General features: G+C 40.9%; 1 protein-coding gene across 9 annotated transcripts in view; it reads left to right on the forward strand.

Moving 5' to 3' along the window:
* Nucleotides 1-6962: 6962 nt before the first annotated feature.
* The window catches only part of fgfr3 (fibroblast growth factor receptor 3), an 83255-nt gene continuing 75085 nt past the window's right edge, over nucleotides 6963-15132 (forward strand). For 8 of the 9 annotated variants that reach the window (XM_015040595.1, XM_015040599.1, XM_015040594.1 and 5 more), the window contains exons 1-2: nucleotides 6963-7437; nucleotides 14130-14353. In XM_015040595.1, coding sequence (XP_014896081.1) covers nucleotides 14206-14353 — 148 coding nt within the window. In that variant the 5' untranslated portion in view covers nucleotides 6963-7437; nucleotides 14130-14205. The remainder of the gene's footprint in view (nucleotides 7438-14129; nucleotides 14354-15132) is intronic. The other variant, XM_015040602.1, reaches the window with a different exon arrangement.

Here is a 15132-nt window from a genome sequence, read left to right on the forward strand (position 1 = left end):
AATACTCAACAGAAGATAATATTTCTCAAAAAATGTATTCACTTATTATTGAACGACCAACTGACTCTGGTGTTTTGTCCAAAACGAAACATAAATATTTCACATCGTTTTGAAAGGATAATATATAGATTCAAAAACACAAAAATGAGAAATATTATATAATTCCAGCATGTTTTAGTTTTATAAACACACAATATACTTCCATTTAGTTATTAGTTACTGGTTAGTTTGAGTCAACTATAATACGTTCCTGTTACTTCTGCAGACAAAGTGACACACTGCTACCTGGTGTCTCCTTACCATTTCCTGCCTTGCCTTTCTTTTTCCCATTTAATCAAATGGTGCCGATCTCAGAGTCAAGTTATTAAAGTGTTTTGTCACATCGCCGACTACCTGTGCCCACTCGCAGCTGCGAAGCGAAAATGTCTTGCGGTTCACTGATTTTTCAGGAGAGGTAAAATGAAAGTGACTGTGCAGGTGAACTGGCTCACTTGTCTGCAGACACCTTCCCACTGCCTGGGTCCCTGAGCTCTCTACGTGGGCCGGAACCTTCCAGAACCACAGCGCCGTGCGGCTCCCTCAGTGCAGTTGCTCACAAACGAAAGTCAACTGTACGTCACTCTTAGGAGAACCAGGGAGGAAAATGAGTGAAAGTTTGATGAAAAAGGAGATAGAAATCACCAGCTCCACTGCATTTGGTATGCTGGATGCTACACCTAACGCCATTCTATCATGTTAAAACTGCCTGATTTTTATCATATTATTCTTTTATGTGTAAGGCAATTAGGATAAAAATTAAGTTGTGGGTTGTGAACAGGTTCTCATAGCGATGTGACTTCCAGTCTTGTCCAAACATTAACCACTTGACCCACTCTGTTATCCTCGGATAAAAGGAAATTAGTCAAGCCTGTTATTACCTGGAAAAAGAGCAGAAAGAATCCCCCCCCACCCCCACGTCCCCATTGGAATGGACTGATGAGACAAAACACGACAAAATCAAGTGTTCAAACTAGGAACATGTGATATTATCATCATGGTATTGGTATCGGCCTATATTATCTGCAAAAGTTAATATTGTACATCGGCCATTAAAATAACTCTAAATAAATCACATCAAAATAAATAAAATAAAAAATCAAATAATAAAATAAATCTCATCAAATTAACTCACCAATGTATGTGACAAACCAGTGAAAATGATGCCTGCAGCACGTCAAATTTGCACCATCTGAATGTTGTCATTGTCTTAGAAAAAGCAGAACTTATTAATAAATTTGACAATAAACGTAATACAAGTTGAAAGTGATGCATCATTTTCAGCCTCCTTTTTGGCATTTGGTAGGAGGCTAAATTGTCAAAGTTAATGCAGCATTTTAATTCAACAGTAGAGGAAGTCATACAGTGTCCATCAGTGCGTATAGGAAAAGAAATACTGGTATTGGTATTGATTATCGGCCAAAAGAGTTTTAGTATATAGCATATCGACCAAAAATCCAATATCGTGTGATAAATAAAAGTGGTCTTCTACACAGAACCCATATTTATTTTTAATATTGGAGCCGTTTAGGCTGGGCATGTGACGTGAAGGTCTAAAATGTGTTTCCGTTAACCGTAACGCTACACAAATTGAAATTACACAATGAAATTTGCTTAATGGAAACATTTGTAATAGAAATGCATCTATAGACGTCGGTGAAAGTAAAAGTAAAACAGTGAGTTTGCTGTTTTATGGGAAGAAAACCTTGTCAATATTCCACTAATGTGAAAAAAAATGCAATTCCATTAAACAAGAAAGGCAATTAAAATCACATGTGAATAAGTTTGTTAACATGTTATTAAAAAAAAACATGCCGCCACATCATCCTCCAACTGCTTCCTGTCGTCGTCGTCTTCATTTTTTTTCCCAGTGGCAACATCCAGTTGATCATGTGACTTGTGTGACGCAAATATAAATGTTTCCATTAGAGCTTTGCAAAGCGATTTCAATATGGCCAAAAAACCCACCTTGTCCTAGCAACAAAACATTTGAACAAAAAAATAGTCTTTTTCAGAATTGCCATGTTTCCATTAAACAAAACGATTTTCTAAATGTCAAATTGCGCAATTGCATGGTCAACAGAACAAACTTCTACAACTTGCTATATGAAATGTTTCTAAGCATTTCATGCGGTACATGTGAGGGGTTTTAGAATGACTTGGATATATTTGTGATGAACTCCTGCATCATGCTGGTCTGCTGTAGAGTGAACGTTAGCCTCTGTTAGAGGAGAAAGCCACATGCAGCCAGGTGCAAAGTTCCTTCAGCCATCATCTCTCTCTTCCTTTGTGCTGCATCTTTGCCTGGTGTTAATGATTAGCTCCTGTGCTTTTCTTGTCCTCCCTGCTCCGTAGTCGGTGGGCAGCTGCCCACACCACACAGGAGAGCTGGAGGGGGAAAACGCTCCACGCCAGCGGCTCCGTGGGGTTAACGTGAACCGTGGCGTCAGCTGCCACGCAACCTGTCCCAGCACCGACGGCCCTACTGAGGTTCTCACACGTTTTTTCGGAGCTTCTTTTTCTCTGGACGTCTCAGTCCCAGATAATCAAACTAAACTCTGCGCCTTTCTTCTTTGTGTTTAATTTTTAACTCCATTTTAAATGAAAAGGCTTCACCTTTCATCTCCTGCTGATCACTTCCCTGGGGGGCTTGAGGGGGAGGGAGGAGGAATGCAAGAGAAGGGTGAGGGGTGTGTGTGTTTGTTTGTGTGCATGCGTGTGTATGCATGTGTGTGTGCGTGCGTGTGTGTGTATGTGTTTGTCTGTGCTGTGAGAATTCATTAGAAGTTAGGGTGTTGCAGGGGGTGTTGGGAAGAGTTTTGTTTTTCCTATTAACATGAGCAGTTGCGGGTGTGTGTGTGTGTGTGTGTGTCGGGGTCATTTGGTCAGTTTGCCCATCAGTACTCGAGCTGTCTGAGTGAGCATTCTCACCATCTGTATGACCTCTCCTCCTGACCGGCCGGCTTTTGTTCCCGGCCTCGGCTCCCCTCCCACTAACATCTCTCACGTTGTCCAAAGGGTCGCTGAGCCCGGTCTTCATCGGCCCGCTCTCCTCTTCGTACAGCTTGTTTTTTGTTTTTCCTCCCTAACACTTTCCCATAATGCTGAGCACTGATGCAGTATGCCTGGACTTAGTCGGCATGGGGGCCTCTGGCCTGGCAGCTTGGATTCCCATAGATAAATCCAGTTCATTTCAAGAAGTAATTTGAGATAAAGCTTGAAGTTCAGTCTTAAGTCTTTTGGATTGTTCAAAGTTTATACAAATGCAATTCTGGAGCGTTTACGTTGAGTGGCTATTTAAAGGGGCGTTATCATGTAATTTAAAGGCACCATTTTTTTAGCAAAATCTAGTAACTATGTTAACTTCAGTTTTTATTAAAAAAAAATATATATATATATATATATATATATATATATATATATATATATATATATATATATATATATATATATATATATATATATATATCATGACTTAAAAAAATTTTGACTTTGCAATTTGATGCCATAAAATTAACCTCCGTCTTTTTAAGAAGCTCTTGCTCCTTTGATGCTCCGCCTTCAGGAAGTCATCACAACAATGTTCCTCCATGATGTCATTTGCAATTGAAGTAGTTCCTATGAGTAGTTCAGCCAACGCGTGGTTCCACCAGGTGTTTGCTAACTGATGCTGCCGCTAGTCTGGGGAGCTGAGTAGGGGGGGAGACTGGAGTGGAAGTTCGGATTGGAGGAGGAGCTTTGGGTAAATAGCGGGGGAAGCGGGACTTTGATCAGGCGTTTTGGCACCCCTGAAAGGTTGCCACGGTAGATTCAAGTGTTCCTCAAACATGCATGAAACAATCAAATTCAACACTTCCAGGTAGTTTTTGATGAGGGAAATAACATTATAACGTGATGTAAAGCTCAAAAATCTTTACATAACTCTGCCCCTTGAAGACTGAAGTTGGTCATTTTTCAGACATTAAGCAGAAAATAGGTCAACGATCTTCATGTGCAAGTACTTGAGCCTACCTGGAGAAATGCATGGCTTCCATTCACCACAATATGGCTGACCTGATGCGTTCAGGGTGATGTGGATTGTTAGCTTTTCACAACACATAAGATTTTATATGATGACAAAAAAAGCTCAATTTACTTAACCCTCTCCTTGCTTCCCTGTCGGGTTAGTTGGATGGACATGTCCGTGTCTCTGGGTTCAAACTGATCTGGATTTATACTAAACAAAGACAGAGATTAGAAATGAGCTTTTTACAATACTTTAACAGAATTCTGAGCTCTTCCTGATATCAGAACTGCCTCATTTACACCATATCAAAACTAACACGATGCCGCCAATTGGACTGCAGCTATGATGCTTTAAAATTTTCCTTCCATTATTGACATTTGCTATTCTTTTAATCAAAAAACGACTTACTTACAGAAGCACCATCAGCACCCAGTTAGCAGGAAGTGTTGATGCAATTTTTGATTTGATCGATTCCAAACTTCATGTGGATGTTTTTGACTCAACATCAATTTAGGCACTGAGGAGAAACTCGCTCTTCCCAAGTAGGCTTTAACGAGTCAACATCGACATAGTGATGTCATGCCAGTCTTCTTCTGCCTAATTCATGACGCGTCGACAGAGGTTGCCATAAATCGCCTGACAGGAGGCAGCGCCACAACCTGGGCGACAGCGGCACACTCCCTCAGCCTCCTGATGGTCACTTAGTAGTGGGCTGCTTTGCTTTATGGTGCCATAAAGCAGCGTACTCAAAACACAGTTTTATGAGACGACAGTAATTAGTGTGCTGCCTAAAGGTTTGTTGGGTGCTGTTGCGTCGACCCTGATGGCAGCGATTAGCCCGGTGGCTGCACTACACTGCAGATTAAATGGGTTTTAATGGCAATTCTGCGTAATTGCTTGAAGAAGTGCAGAGTTGTAAGGACGGCAGCAAAAACAAACAGACTGGAGACGCTGTTGGTGTGTGAAGGGACCAGCTGAGGGCAGTCAGTAAATAAAACCTGACTAATTTCCCCTCGGTGCGCTGAATCGGTGAACTGGAGCTTGAACTGTTTCCTGTTGGTGTTGTGGTGAAATTTGACCAGATTGGATGAACCAGAGAAAACGTCTTGCCACAAATTCCCAGCTGGATTTAGAATTGGACTTTCTAGGCCAGTTCTAGTACGTAAACATGTTGGACGTCTATGATCAGGTTGAACCTCTGATACAGTCACAAGCCTCTAAGAGGTTTTCTATGAGGATTGGACTTTAATTAGGACCATTTACTCTTATATCAGCTGGGACCAGACTGACTGTCCCACTTTATGATGCTCCCACCACCAACACTTGAACAAAGTCTCATATTACACTGTCACTATATAGCAATAGTGTGTGTGTGTGTGTGTGTGGGTGTGTGTGTGTGTGTGTGTGTGTGTGTGTGTGTGTGTATATATATATATATATATATATATATATATATATATATATATATATATATATAAATATAAATATAAATGGGGGTGAATACAAGTAGATGTCACAGGTTTTGAGATTTATTGTTCTCAATGTGTTGGTCAGTGACGTAAAATCATGAAAAATTACAATAAACTTTGGTTTTAAAAGAAAAAAAAAGAAAAAAGATTTTTTTGTTGTTTTGTTTCTTAATGAGTTAAATATTTGGAACGAAACCTAGTCCTTAGATGTAATATTGTCATTATTATAACAGTAAACTGAAACATAATGATTTTCAACCATTAAGCTTTAAAGTATTTTCAGCTTTCACAAATTTAATTTGCTCCTTTTTTAACCTTTAGAAATATTTCTAAGTAGATAAACAGGTTGTTTTGTTGGTTCAAACCCAAAACAACCAGCAGCCCCCCAGCCAAAGCCAGGCATGATATCAGGCAGATAACAGCTCGGGGCTCTGAGCCTTGGAGGGAAAGTTTCTTGAGTGAAAGAAGAAGAGCGTGGGAGGCGCTTCATCCCTTAGACCTCTTCATCACTTCATGCCCTCAGCGGAGCCGCCAGGGGTCCGAGGCGGGCAACCGAACTCTTTTTAACGGTCCTGCCCTCCGGCGTGTGCACGTGCGTCCCGCTGAAAGCAAGAGGTGTCGCGAGCGCGAGAATCGTCAAACCCGCAAGCACACGCTGACATCGACGTGTTCCGTTTTCAAAGTAAAAGGGAATAAATAATTCCCCATCCTGATACCCTGACAAGGGATCTATAGATGACATTATTATTTATTTATTTATCTTAAGAGCAGCTTCACATTTTTTATATACCGAAATATTTTCAATCAGAAACATATCGGACTAGATAGAGCAACAGCAATATTGCATAGTTAACATTAAAAAAGAAATTATTTAAAGAGTCCAACAAAATGTTTTTAGTTTTAATATATACGGATGGGTTCGCTATCAGCTTTTTTTCACAGTAAAAACAGTATGGAAATTTAACCAACCATACGCATGTTCTGATCTATTCCAGCATCCGAATAGACTCTGCTGTAAATCACCGTTAGTCTGGCTGTATGTTTAATTTCCTTATCGCCTTTAACAGGTTTTCTTCCATGTTTTTTTTTCTGGCATTTTGCTCCATAGAATAAAGTAAAGCTATCTAAAAGAAACCGCGAAATAAGTGGGGCAAAATATATGAATGGATAAGTATAATTTCACTATGTCAAATGGAGAAAAATCTACTCCCTGAAAACCGGAAATACGCGATAAAACGTTGTCCTTTGGGGGGATGATTTTCCAGAAGTAGCCGAAACTTTTTTGTTTCCCTATACCTGGATTCTGACATTTCGTTTAATACTTCAGTCGGAAAAAAAAATCGAGCCAAGATATTTAGGGAAACTAATTTATTTTGAAAGTAGCCAACGGAAGTACCGCACGTGTCTGAACTGAGCAGACTTTACGACAACACCTTGCAAACTCCCCACTACTTGACAGAGGAGCAGTCGGCGGAGACTCCCCAGTCGGGAGTTGATTGCTTAGTGGAGACGGAGCGCGCGAGAGTCATTCTCTCTGAAGAGAAGCGGACGAGTCGCGTTCAACTCTCCTCGAGCGCACTTTCCCAGTCTTCCAGTCCGCCGCACGCGCGGGAGGAGATGAGCGTATTTTGGACCGTTTGGACTGTGTGAGCAGGAGCGCGTGGAGCCGAGCTGGATGTAGTGGAGGACAAGCTGCTGGCTGTGGCAGCGGCGCAGCGCGAGCTACACTTTCAGTAAAGTCTCGAGGAGTGTTTCGGACGGCTTCGTGGCGGGTTTTGTGTGTATTTTGAAAACGACAGAAACTGACAACAGTCGGGTGGATTTTCCTAAAGTTTCCTGGTCAATAGAGGTTGGTTTTCTTCTCATGAAAGCTGCGGGACATCTGGAACCTGAAGGCTGAGTTTCTGTCAGAACTGACTAATTTAGGTAAGAATTATTACTGTTATTATTATTATTATTATTATTATTAGGAGTATGCTATTATTATTATTATTATTTACAGGTAGACTAGCTGAACACTGCTTTGCCTCTTTGTGTTGGGTTTGTGACAGGTTGGAGCTCTTAGTGTCTCACTCTGCGCTATTCCGATTCCAACTTGAATTTACGGGATCAAAGCTGCACAAACGGCGCAGAGGCAGCGGCTCAATCAATGCGCAGTCCGTGCGCATTTTGTGAGTCATTATATTCTCGTGTCTGTTTGGTTCGGGGACGAGATTCGGACACCCTTCTCATTGTGGTTTATGTTTTCAGGAAAATTGACCAGGGTTTCGGAAAATACACATTTTAATTCATTTTCTCGTTTATGTTGATTGATTTGAGCTAAAACATTTCTTCTAGTTGTTAAAGTTCCACTTTTGGTTCCAGGGAAAAAGAAGGCAAAAAAAAAAAAAAAAAATCGTGGAAAATGCATGGACCGCGAACATATGGGGAATGTGGCTGGAGTTTAATTGTGCAGGTTTAGACTCCAATTAGGAGACATCTTTAATTATCTTTATGTGTGCGTTAAAAGACTGGTTCAGCTTCTATTCGTCATAAATAAATCATATATTTGTGAAATAGAAAATTATAGTGATTATTTTCAGAAAGTATACAGCGCCATGGCATCCTCCACTGGGTGGGTGAAGCTGTCTCCTCTCTGCAGCGGTGACGTCTTCCCGGGCTTCAGGGCCCCCCTCCTCCCCTTATCCCTTCCATTCGTCTTTCATATTCTCCGATTCTCCTTGATCCAATCTAAAGTTTCTCCAGAAAGCTGCAAGTTTCCCCCCGGTTTTCCATCTCTTACATGTAAGGTTTCTTCTCCCCCGACAGCAGCACAAACACTAATAAAACAATCTGTTAGGATTTCACCAATAAAACTGCTGTAGCTGTTTGCTCTTATTTAATTCTGGTAGATTTTAGGATAGTTTTTTTTTTTTTGCTTAGCAGCTAACAGACATTTGAAATCGCACAAGTTTTAAAAACGTGCAGATAGAAAAGTTAAATTCTGGTAATTTAAAAAAATGTTTTAATCAACTGAATTTATTTATCTAAAGTTCTAATTGTTTCTTCTATACAGGCTTAAATGTGTGTGGGGGGAAACAGAACAGTAAACAGTATTATGTTTTAATATTCAACTGGAAGTGCAAAAGCTGCTGAATTAACCGTTTAACAGCCTATATTTAACTTTTTTTATGCAGAGTCATCTTCCTTGACATATTTTTCAGACATTTCAAGCTCGGATTAATCAACACGTTTCACAGCTGCAGGAATGACTGCACACAACAAAGTTATCTGGATACTCAGAATCCCTGGTTTCACACTGACTCCTGCTGGATCCTCAATAAGGACCAACAAGAACTTTATTCTCCTTATGTTAAAATGTTAAAAAGAGATTAAAAAAAGGACACTAATTTTGATAGAAGTCTAAAATGTAACTAAAACAGTATTAGTTGTGTTGCAGTTTGCATTTAAATAAGTTTTAGTCAACATTTCTGGGTAGAGTTTGTAAGTTTAACAGCAAAAAATAAAAGAAGTGCTTAAACGAGGGTACAACCAATTTCTGAAAAGCTTCTTTCCCGTGCAGATTCATTAAATTCTCTCCGTTTTTGATCGCTCTTCCCATCTGGTTTTTAATGGCATGTTAAAGAAAAATGTGTTGGTCATTAGGGAATAAAATGTTACTGAAACAGTGGTGAACGTATTAAATCTGTGGCAGTCGCAGCTAAACTGTGCCGTTTATTGGCAACGGTTCAGTTTGCTGAAGAGTTTGACTTCCAAAGCTGGATGCAAGCTGAGATTAGTGCTTCAGCGCAAAACTTTCTCAACAGTAAGCTAACTTTTACAAAGTTAATACGTGCAGCCCAACGTGAACAGAATGAATTTGACTGAATTCATTCCTGATCAGGATTTCTTATCAAAATAAACCTCAGCCTCTGAATTTACAAACTAAAATTCAAGGGCTTCAAAAATCAGTTTTTATAGTGTAGTCTTCTGGACTGGGTGGTTCTGACCACTTGGTCTGGTTCATGGTCCTGGCAAAGGCCAGAAAATGACAGGGATCCATAAGAGACGGGGATGCTGCAGATAATGACAGTTTAACTGATTCTGTAAATGAATTTCACGTATTGACCCGAGGAATACCGCCCACCGGTTTACTCAGACACATTTTGCTTCCAAATGTGAAACTAATTGCCTCTTTTTGTTGCCGGGATTGCTTTCAGTCACTCATTTAGCTCGTGGTAATGGCGCTTCATTGTTTCTTCCTTTCTATTTATGAATTCGATGGCTTCAATGTTTCTTATTCGTAAAAGGAAAACGGCTGGTTGTGACACAATTTCAGCAATTTTATTAAAATGACATCTTATAATACATGTATATATTTTATATATTACACCTACAAATTCAATTTATTTTTTATCTGGATTCTAAGTGGCAGAGCATCACAATGCAGTAAAAAGCTGTGAAGTAGAAGGAAAAAAAAATTTAAAATCTGAAAAGTGTGTAGTGCATTTGTATTCTTGTGCAGCCTTTGCAAAATAGCTCAAGCTCATGAATAGCTTCTGTAAGCACCAGCTTCTAATTCTTGTCACCGGTTTTCAATAGGTGTTAGGTTTGGACTTTGATTAGGCCATTGTAATCAGTCTGTTTAAATCTCCTGGGACTGGTCAGTGTTCAGCTCTGTTCTGATCAGTTGAAACAAATCAGCCCCTCAGCATCGTACTGTCACTACCATTTCTTAGTATAGTTTCAGGGGTGCGTTTTCCAACACTTACGTTTTGCAACTACTACCATATTCACGAGAAATATAAATATGGTCACCTTCCTAAAGTAATGGGCTGAGTCATTTGTTGCTAAAAGATGAGTTATGCAACAACAAAAATAATCACTTTTGGCAAAAAAAACAAACAAAACGACTTAGAACGTGTGTGTGTGTGTGTGCGTGCGTGCGTGCGTGCGAGGCAGCATAGTTTATAGGAGTGTTTATTGAGCCGCTGTGATGCATAGCATTAGTTGACGTCTTGTTCATTCTTCAGTGTGTGTGTGAACGTGTAAATCTGTGTCAGCCTGAGGTGAGCCTGACTCTCTTCAGTCGTAGGGCTCTGTGCAGCCTGAAGCAGAAAGCACACACACACACACATACACACTCCCCTGCCTCTCAGCTGATCAATATCTCTTGTCACTGAAGGCTGGTGCTCTGATGTGGAGCTGTCTGAGTGGTTGGAGAGGCGAAGGGTCAGGAAGGCGAGTGTTCATGACAGAAAGCAGTTCTGATGTGAGGCTGATTCTCGTCTTTTTGGAACCTTGAAGCTCCGTTTTTACTCCAAACGCCTCTTCAGCTGATGACTGCAGCCCAACTATTGGGTTTTCCTTCTGCTCTGGAGAAGTGTGACTCTGTTGAATTGATCCTCATTAAGGAGGATGAGGATGAGGTGGTGGTGGGTAGTAGTGACAGAGTTCTGAACTGTTATCGGAGCCCCTTTTCTGCCCCTGAGCTTTAACAGTGTGAAAATAGTTCTGCATGATTAATGTTCATGTTTTATTCACCGCTCTGGTTCTGTTTTTCTTTCTACGGTTTAAGACAATATTAGCATAACAACCGCTTTTGAACTCCTCACTGAGATCTAGTTTTATTAGAAGTTGATGAGTTTATCAGTAAAGATGCACTGACCAGGTCGGTACAGATTTCCAATTTAGTTTTTTTTTTTTTTTCAAAGTTTCAGGGGGGGTTTTCTACCATGTCTCACATGCTGCACTTTCTTTTAAAAGAGGATTGATTTATTAAATAGGGGAAAGAAAATAACTTTTCATTTTGTACATTTGACCTGCCGGTCAAAGGTCAGAGCTGAGAAAGAACAAGTCAGCTCTCTGTCCGGTTGTTGCGTCTCTGTTTGTCTCGTAACGGTTGGTGAGAAGTTCCTCTGCAGTCAAAAGAAAACTTAAATCAGCCGGTCCTCTTCCAGGGAACGATGATTTGTCTCAACTTAATGCCATCTGTCACACGCAACACTTGCTTTCTCCTCCACGTCTTCATCTAAACTACCTCCATTAGTCAATCAGAGCTGTTACTGTCTCACATGGCTGAGAGGCTGCCATGCAACTTGTCCAAACAGATCTCTGAAGTCACAGCGAATGTATATGTAAAGAAAAGCTAAGATTATTCATTTTATACTGTTATTGCAGCATGGATGTTTCTGTGCTTGCCAAAGCGAACAAAGCAGCGGCATTTAGTGGCGTACTCGGGGTCTTATCACAAACCCACGATGGGCTTAGAGGGGAGAAGAAGAGGTGTGGAGAATATGAAAGGCTGAGGGGTGTGCAAGCATGAAAGGTGTAGTGCTTAGATTAGGACAATGTGTGTGAGTTCAGTGTGTGTGTCTTGTTAAGTGGTCTAAGTTGGTGTTTTCTGTGCAGAAAACTGATAAGGTGCAACCAAAGTCTCACAGTTTGTGCTGAGTAAGGAATGTGTCACGGTTCCTCCACAGGGAAAGAAAAACAGCACGGTTAGGAGGAAAGACAACACAAGCTTTTTTCTGGACTGTGTGTGTAGAAAACACACCTTTGTGTGTGCACCAAAGTGTTGGTGTGTCTTTATGAGACTTTGTGGCTTTTTTGCTAATTTAAGTGATGCCCAGTAGAAAGGGTGGTGTCAGTTTTTAACAAGGGAAATACAAAAGCAGTTCCAGCACCTTGTAAAAGTATTCACACCTCCGGACCTTCTCCACTGTAGCTCATAATTGTGAAGTGGAGGAAAACAATTCAGGATTTTCGTCTGTCTGTAAACATCAATTACCAAGTCTTGCTCGATTCTCAATTGCAATTTAGCCCTGGACTTTGACTGAGCCATTCTGAACCATTCACATATTTCAATCCAAAACATTAAGTCCAGTTTATCTCTGGCTGGAAGGTGAACTTCCCTCCTTCCTTTTTGTGAGTTTTCCTCCATCCAGCTTCTGTGGTGGAAGCCAAGCATCCCCACAGCATTATGTTGCCGCCACCATGTTTCACAGTGTGGTCAAACACAGCGTTTTCATAAGCCAAAGAGTAAAATTTGGATTCAGTCTGATCAGACCACTTTCTTTCATGCGTCTGCTTGTTCTTTTACATAACAAAAAGGCAACTTTCTGCTTTAAAAGTTTCCTATTTAAAGCAAACTTTAAGTAGGACTTCTTCGTTATTTCTTTTATAAGTAGTTTTCTTTTTGCTATGATGTGGAAAACTTTAAATGAATATATTTGCATTGCACTTAAACAATGATGTAGAGACTATAAACACATAAAACTAAATCATATTGGTATTGGCAGATTTTTTTGTCATTTTTTAAATATGTTTGTATCGATTTGTAAAACTGGACTAATATTAATAACCCATATTTATTAATATCTTGTTGTTTGTATTTCCGGAGGAGGAGCAGAAGGGATTGGTCAAATCAACCAAAACAAACATGCAAGTTTAGCGCTAGCGGGAGGAATGTCTATTGTTTTTTTTTTTTTTTTGTTGTTGTTTGTATTTTTACCAAAGTCATAAGAGAAAATCTAAAGCTGCTCAAATCTGACGCCACTCTATTTTCATTAACATTTTGCGAAGAATGAAGTTACTCTCATGTCTGCATCTGAGGTATTCATGTTGTTTTCTCCAGTTGTTCTTGCTGCAGCGCCACCACAGGCGAGGAGGGGAACAGGTTTTTTGAAAGGTTTGGTTTGTTTGACACAGTACAGTGTGAAAAATGATCCCCAATCAAACAGAGTCTACCTGAGTACTGGGTGAGAAAACAGCTTAGCCTTGCAGAAAAAATTTTTTCTGCAAGATTTAAAATTTTTTCAAATTTTTAACACAACAGACTAAAACATCTCTGTTGCACCACTCTTTTCTGTACTTGCAGTCTTGTCATAAAACATGTGAGAACCAGTAGTCTAGAGCATTCTAAGCATGGAGGGAGACCAGCTAAGGTTAAAGCTACCAGTGGTACTACGACTGCTTGGACTGGGCGGTTTGTACTTTGCTTTTTTTGGGCACTTCACTCAGAGGTTTCGGTACATTCCAGCCTCTCCCCGCTTAGACAAACAGAGGGCAGAGCTCTTCATCATCCCGCTCTGTACCTGCCGTGTCTCTGCCTCCCTCCTGCTCCTCACACTTAACTCACACTGACTTCTAAACTTGGGTATTCCTGCTGGACGAGCCACAGGTTCTCATCAATCAGCTGCCAGACCACGGAGAGGAATTTCCCCCAAGCAGGAGCGGAGTCCTGCGAAAGGTTATTTAGCTCCAAAAATACACAAATCTGCTCTATTAGTGCAGTTTGAAGATGACTTAATAAACTCGTTTTGTAGGTTTTGGGATTTTGGCACACGGCTGTTTTTTTTTTTTTGTTTTTTTTCCTGAGTCGAATCTTTGCTAACCCATCTCAGCAGTCAGGTGTGCTGCAAGAGCAAAACAGCAAGGAGGGATTTCCACTCTAATCTTGAAAATCTGTACAGAATGTTATGTCAAAATATTGGATGGTGCGTACAGAGCCCGCGGCGTTTCTTCAGCTTTTGGTTCGACGTGATGTTGATTTCTCTCGCAACGAACACCCAGACGTCTAAACGGCTTGATTTTCTGACTCCATGTTTGTCTTTTTTTTTTTCTCTCTTTTTTTAAAGGTCGGAGGCAGGAAGTGGTCAGGCCCTCCGTTGTCTGCGGCCAGCGTTCAGCGAGACAGCATGCGGATGGTGGAGGATGGGCCCTGAGTTGGAGTCGGTCCCTGCTGCTCTGCGTCGGGCCCCTCCGTCCAGAGGAATGACGGCTTTGTGGTGCTCACTCTGGCTCTCCCTTCTGCTGCCGCTCTGCGTCTCTCCAGCCAGGCTGCCCACCGCTCAGCCCACAGGTAGGATGCGGGGCCCCGCCCCCTGTTAGCACAAATCTACATTTTAGTTGCTGCTTTTGCTAAGATGAGTGGATTGTCAGAATGGCTAATATTGGAGGTCAGGGTTTCCTCCAGAAAATGTGCTAAGCCTGGTCACCAGTGGCCCACCCACAATGTTGTTGTGTTAATATTAAAAGTTGGCTGGAAACATATATGCTCTCTTCTCAGTCTCACTGTGCACTCAGAGCAAACCTCTATAAGTTGCACTTTTACAGGTTTGCATTGAGTGACCTGAGCGAGCGTTGAGGCTTGTATTCTTACTGGTTACTGGTACATAAAAAAACCCCAAACTTTTAAAACAAACAAGCTCTTAGCCTGGCGAGGCATGAAAAGCCTGGTGACCCACCAGGCTCATGATACACTGGGTAAAACATATAGTTGTTGAAGTTTTCCACATTTTGTCATGTCACAACCACAAATTTCAGTGCAGTCTTTGTCCCCATGGTGAAACATGGTGGTGGCAGCATCATGTTGTGAATATGAAGCCCTATGAAAATAATCATCACTTCTTCACAGCCTGTCAAATCCCAGATGTAAAACTAATTAAGAATCTGTGACGAGTGACAGGCGCTCCATCCGTCTGAGTCAGAGCAGCTGAGAGATATAAACAAAGAAGGAGCAAGTAAAAAGAAAATGTAGAAAATTTCCACAACGATGAACTGCTTTACTTTGTTTTTTTGACGTTTTAACTTGACAAATTGGGCCGATACCGATCACCCATGAGGGCCGATCACCGATAC

Source organism: Poecilia latipinna, unplaced genomic scaffold (genome assembly GCF_001443285.1).
Source record: "Poecilia latipinna isolate Pla-1442-1.1 unplaced genomic scaffold, P_latipinna-1.0 Scaffold519, whole genome shotgun sequence".
Taxonomy (NCBI): Eukaryota; Metazoa; Chordata; class Actinopteri; order Cyprinodontiformes; family Poeciliidae; genus Poecilia; species Poecilia latipinna.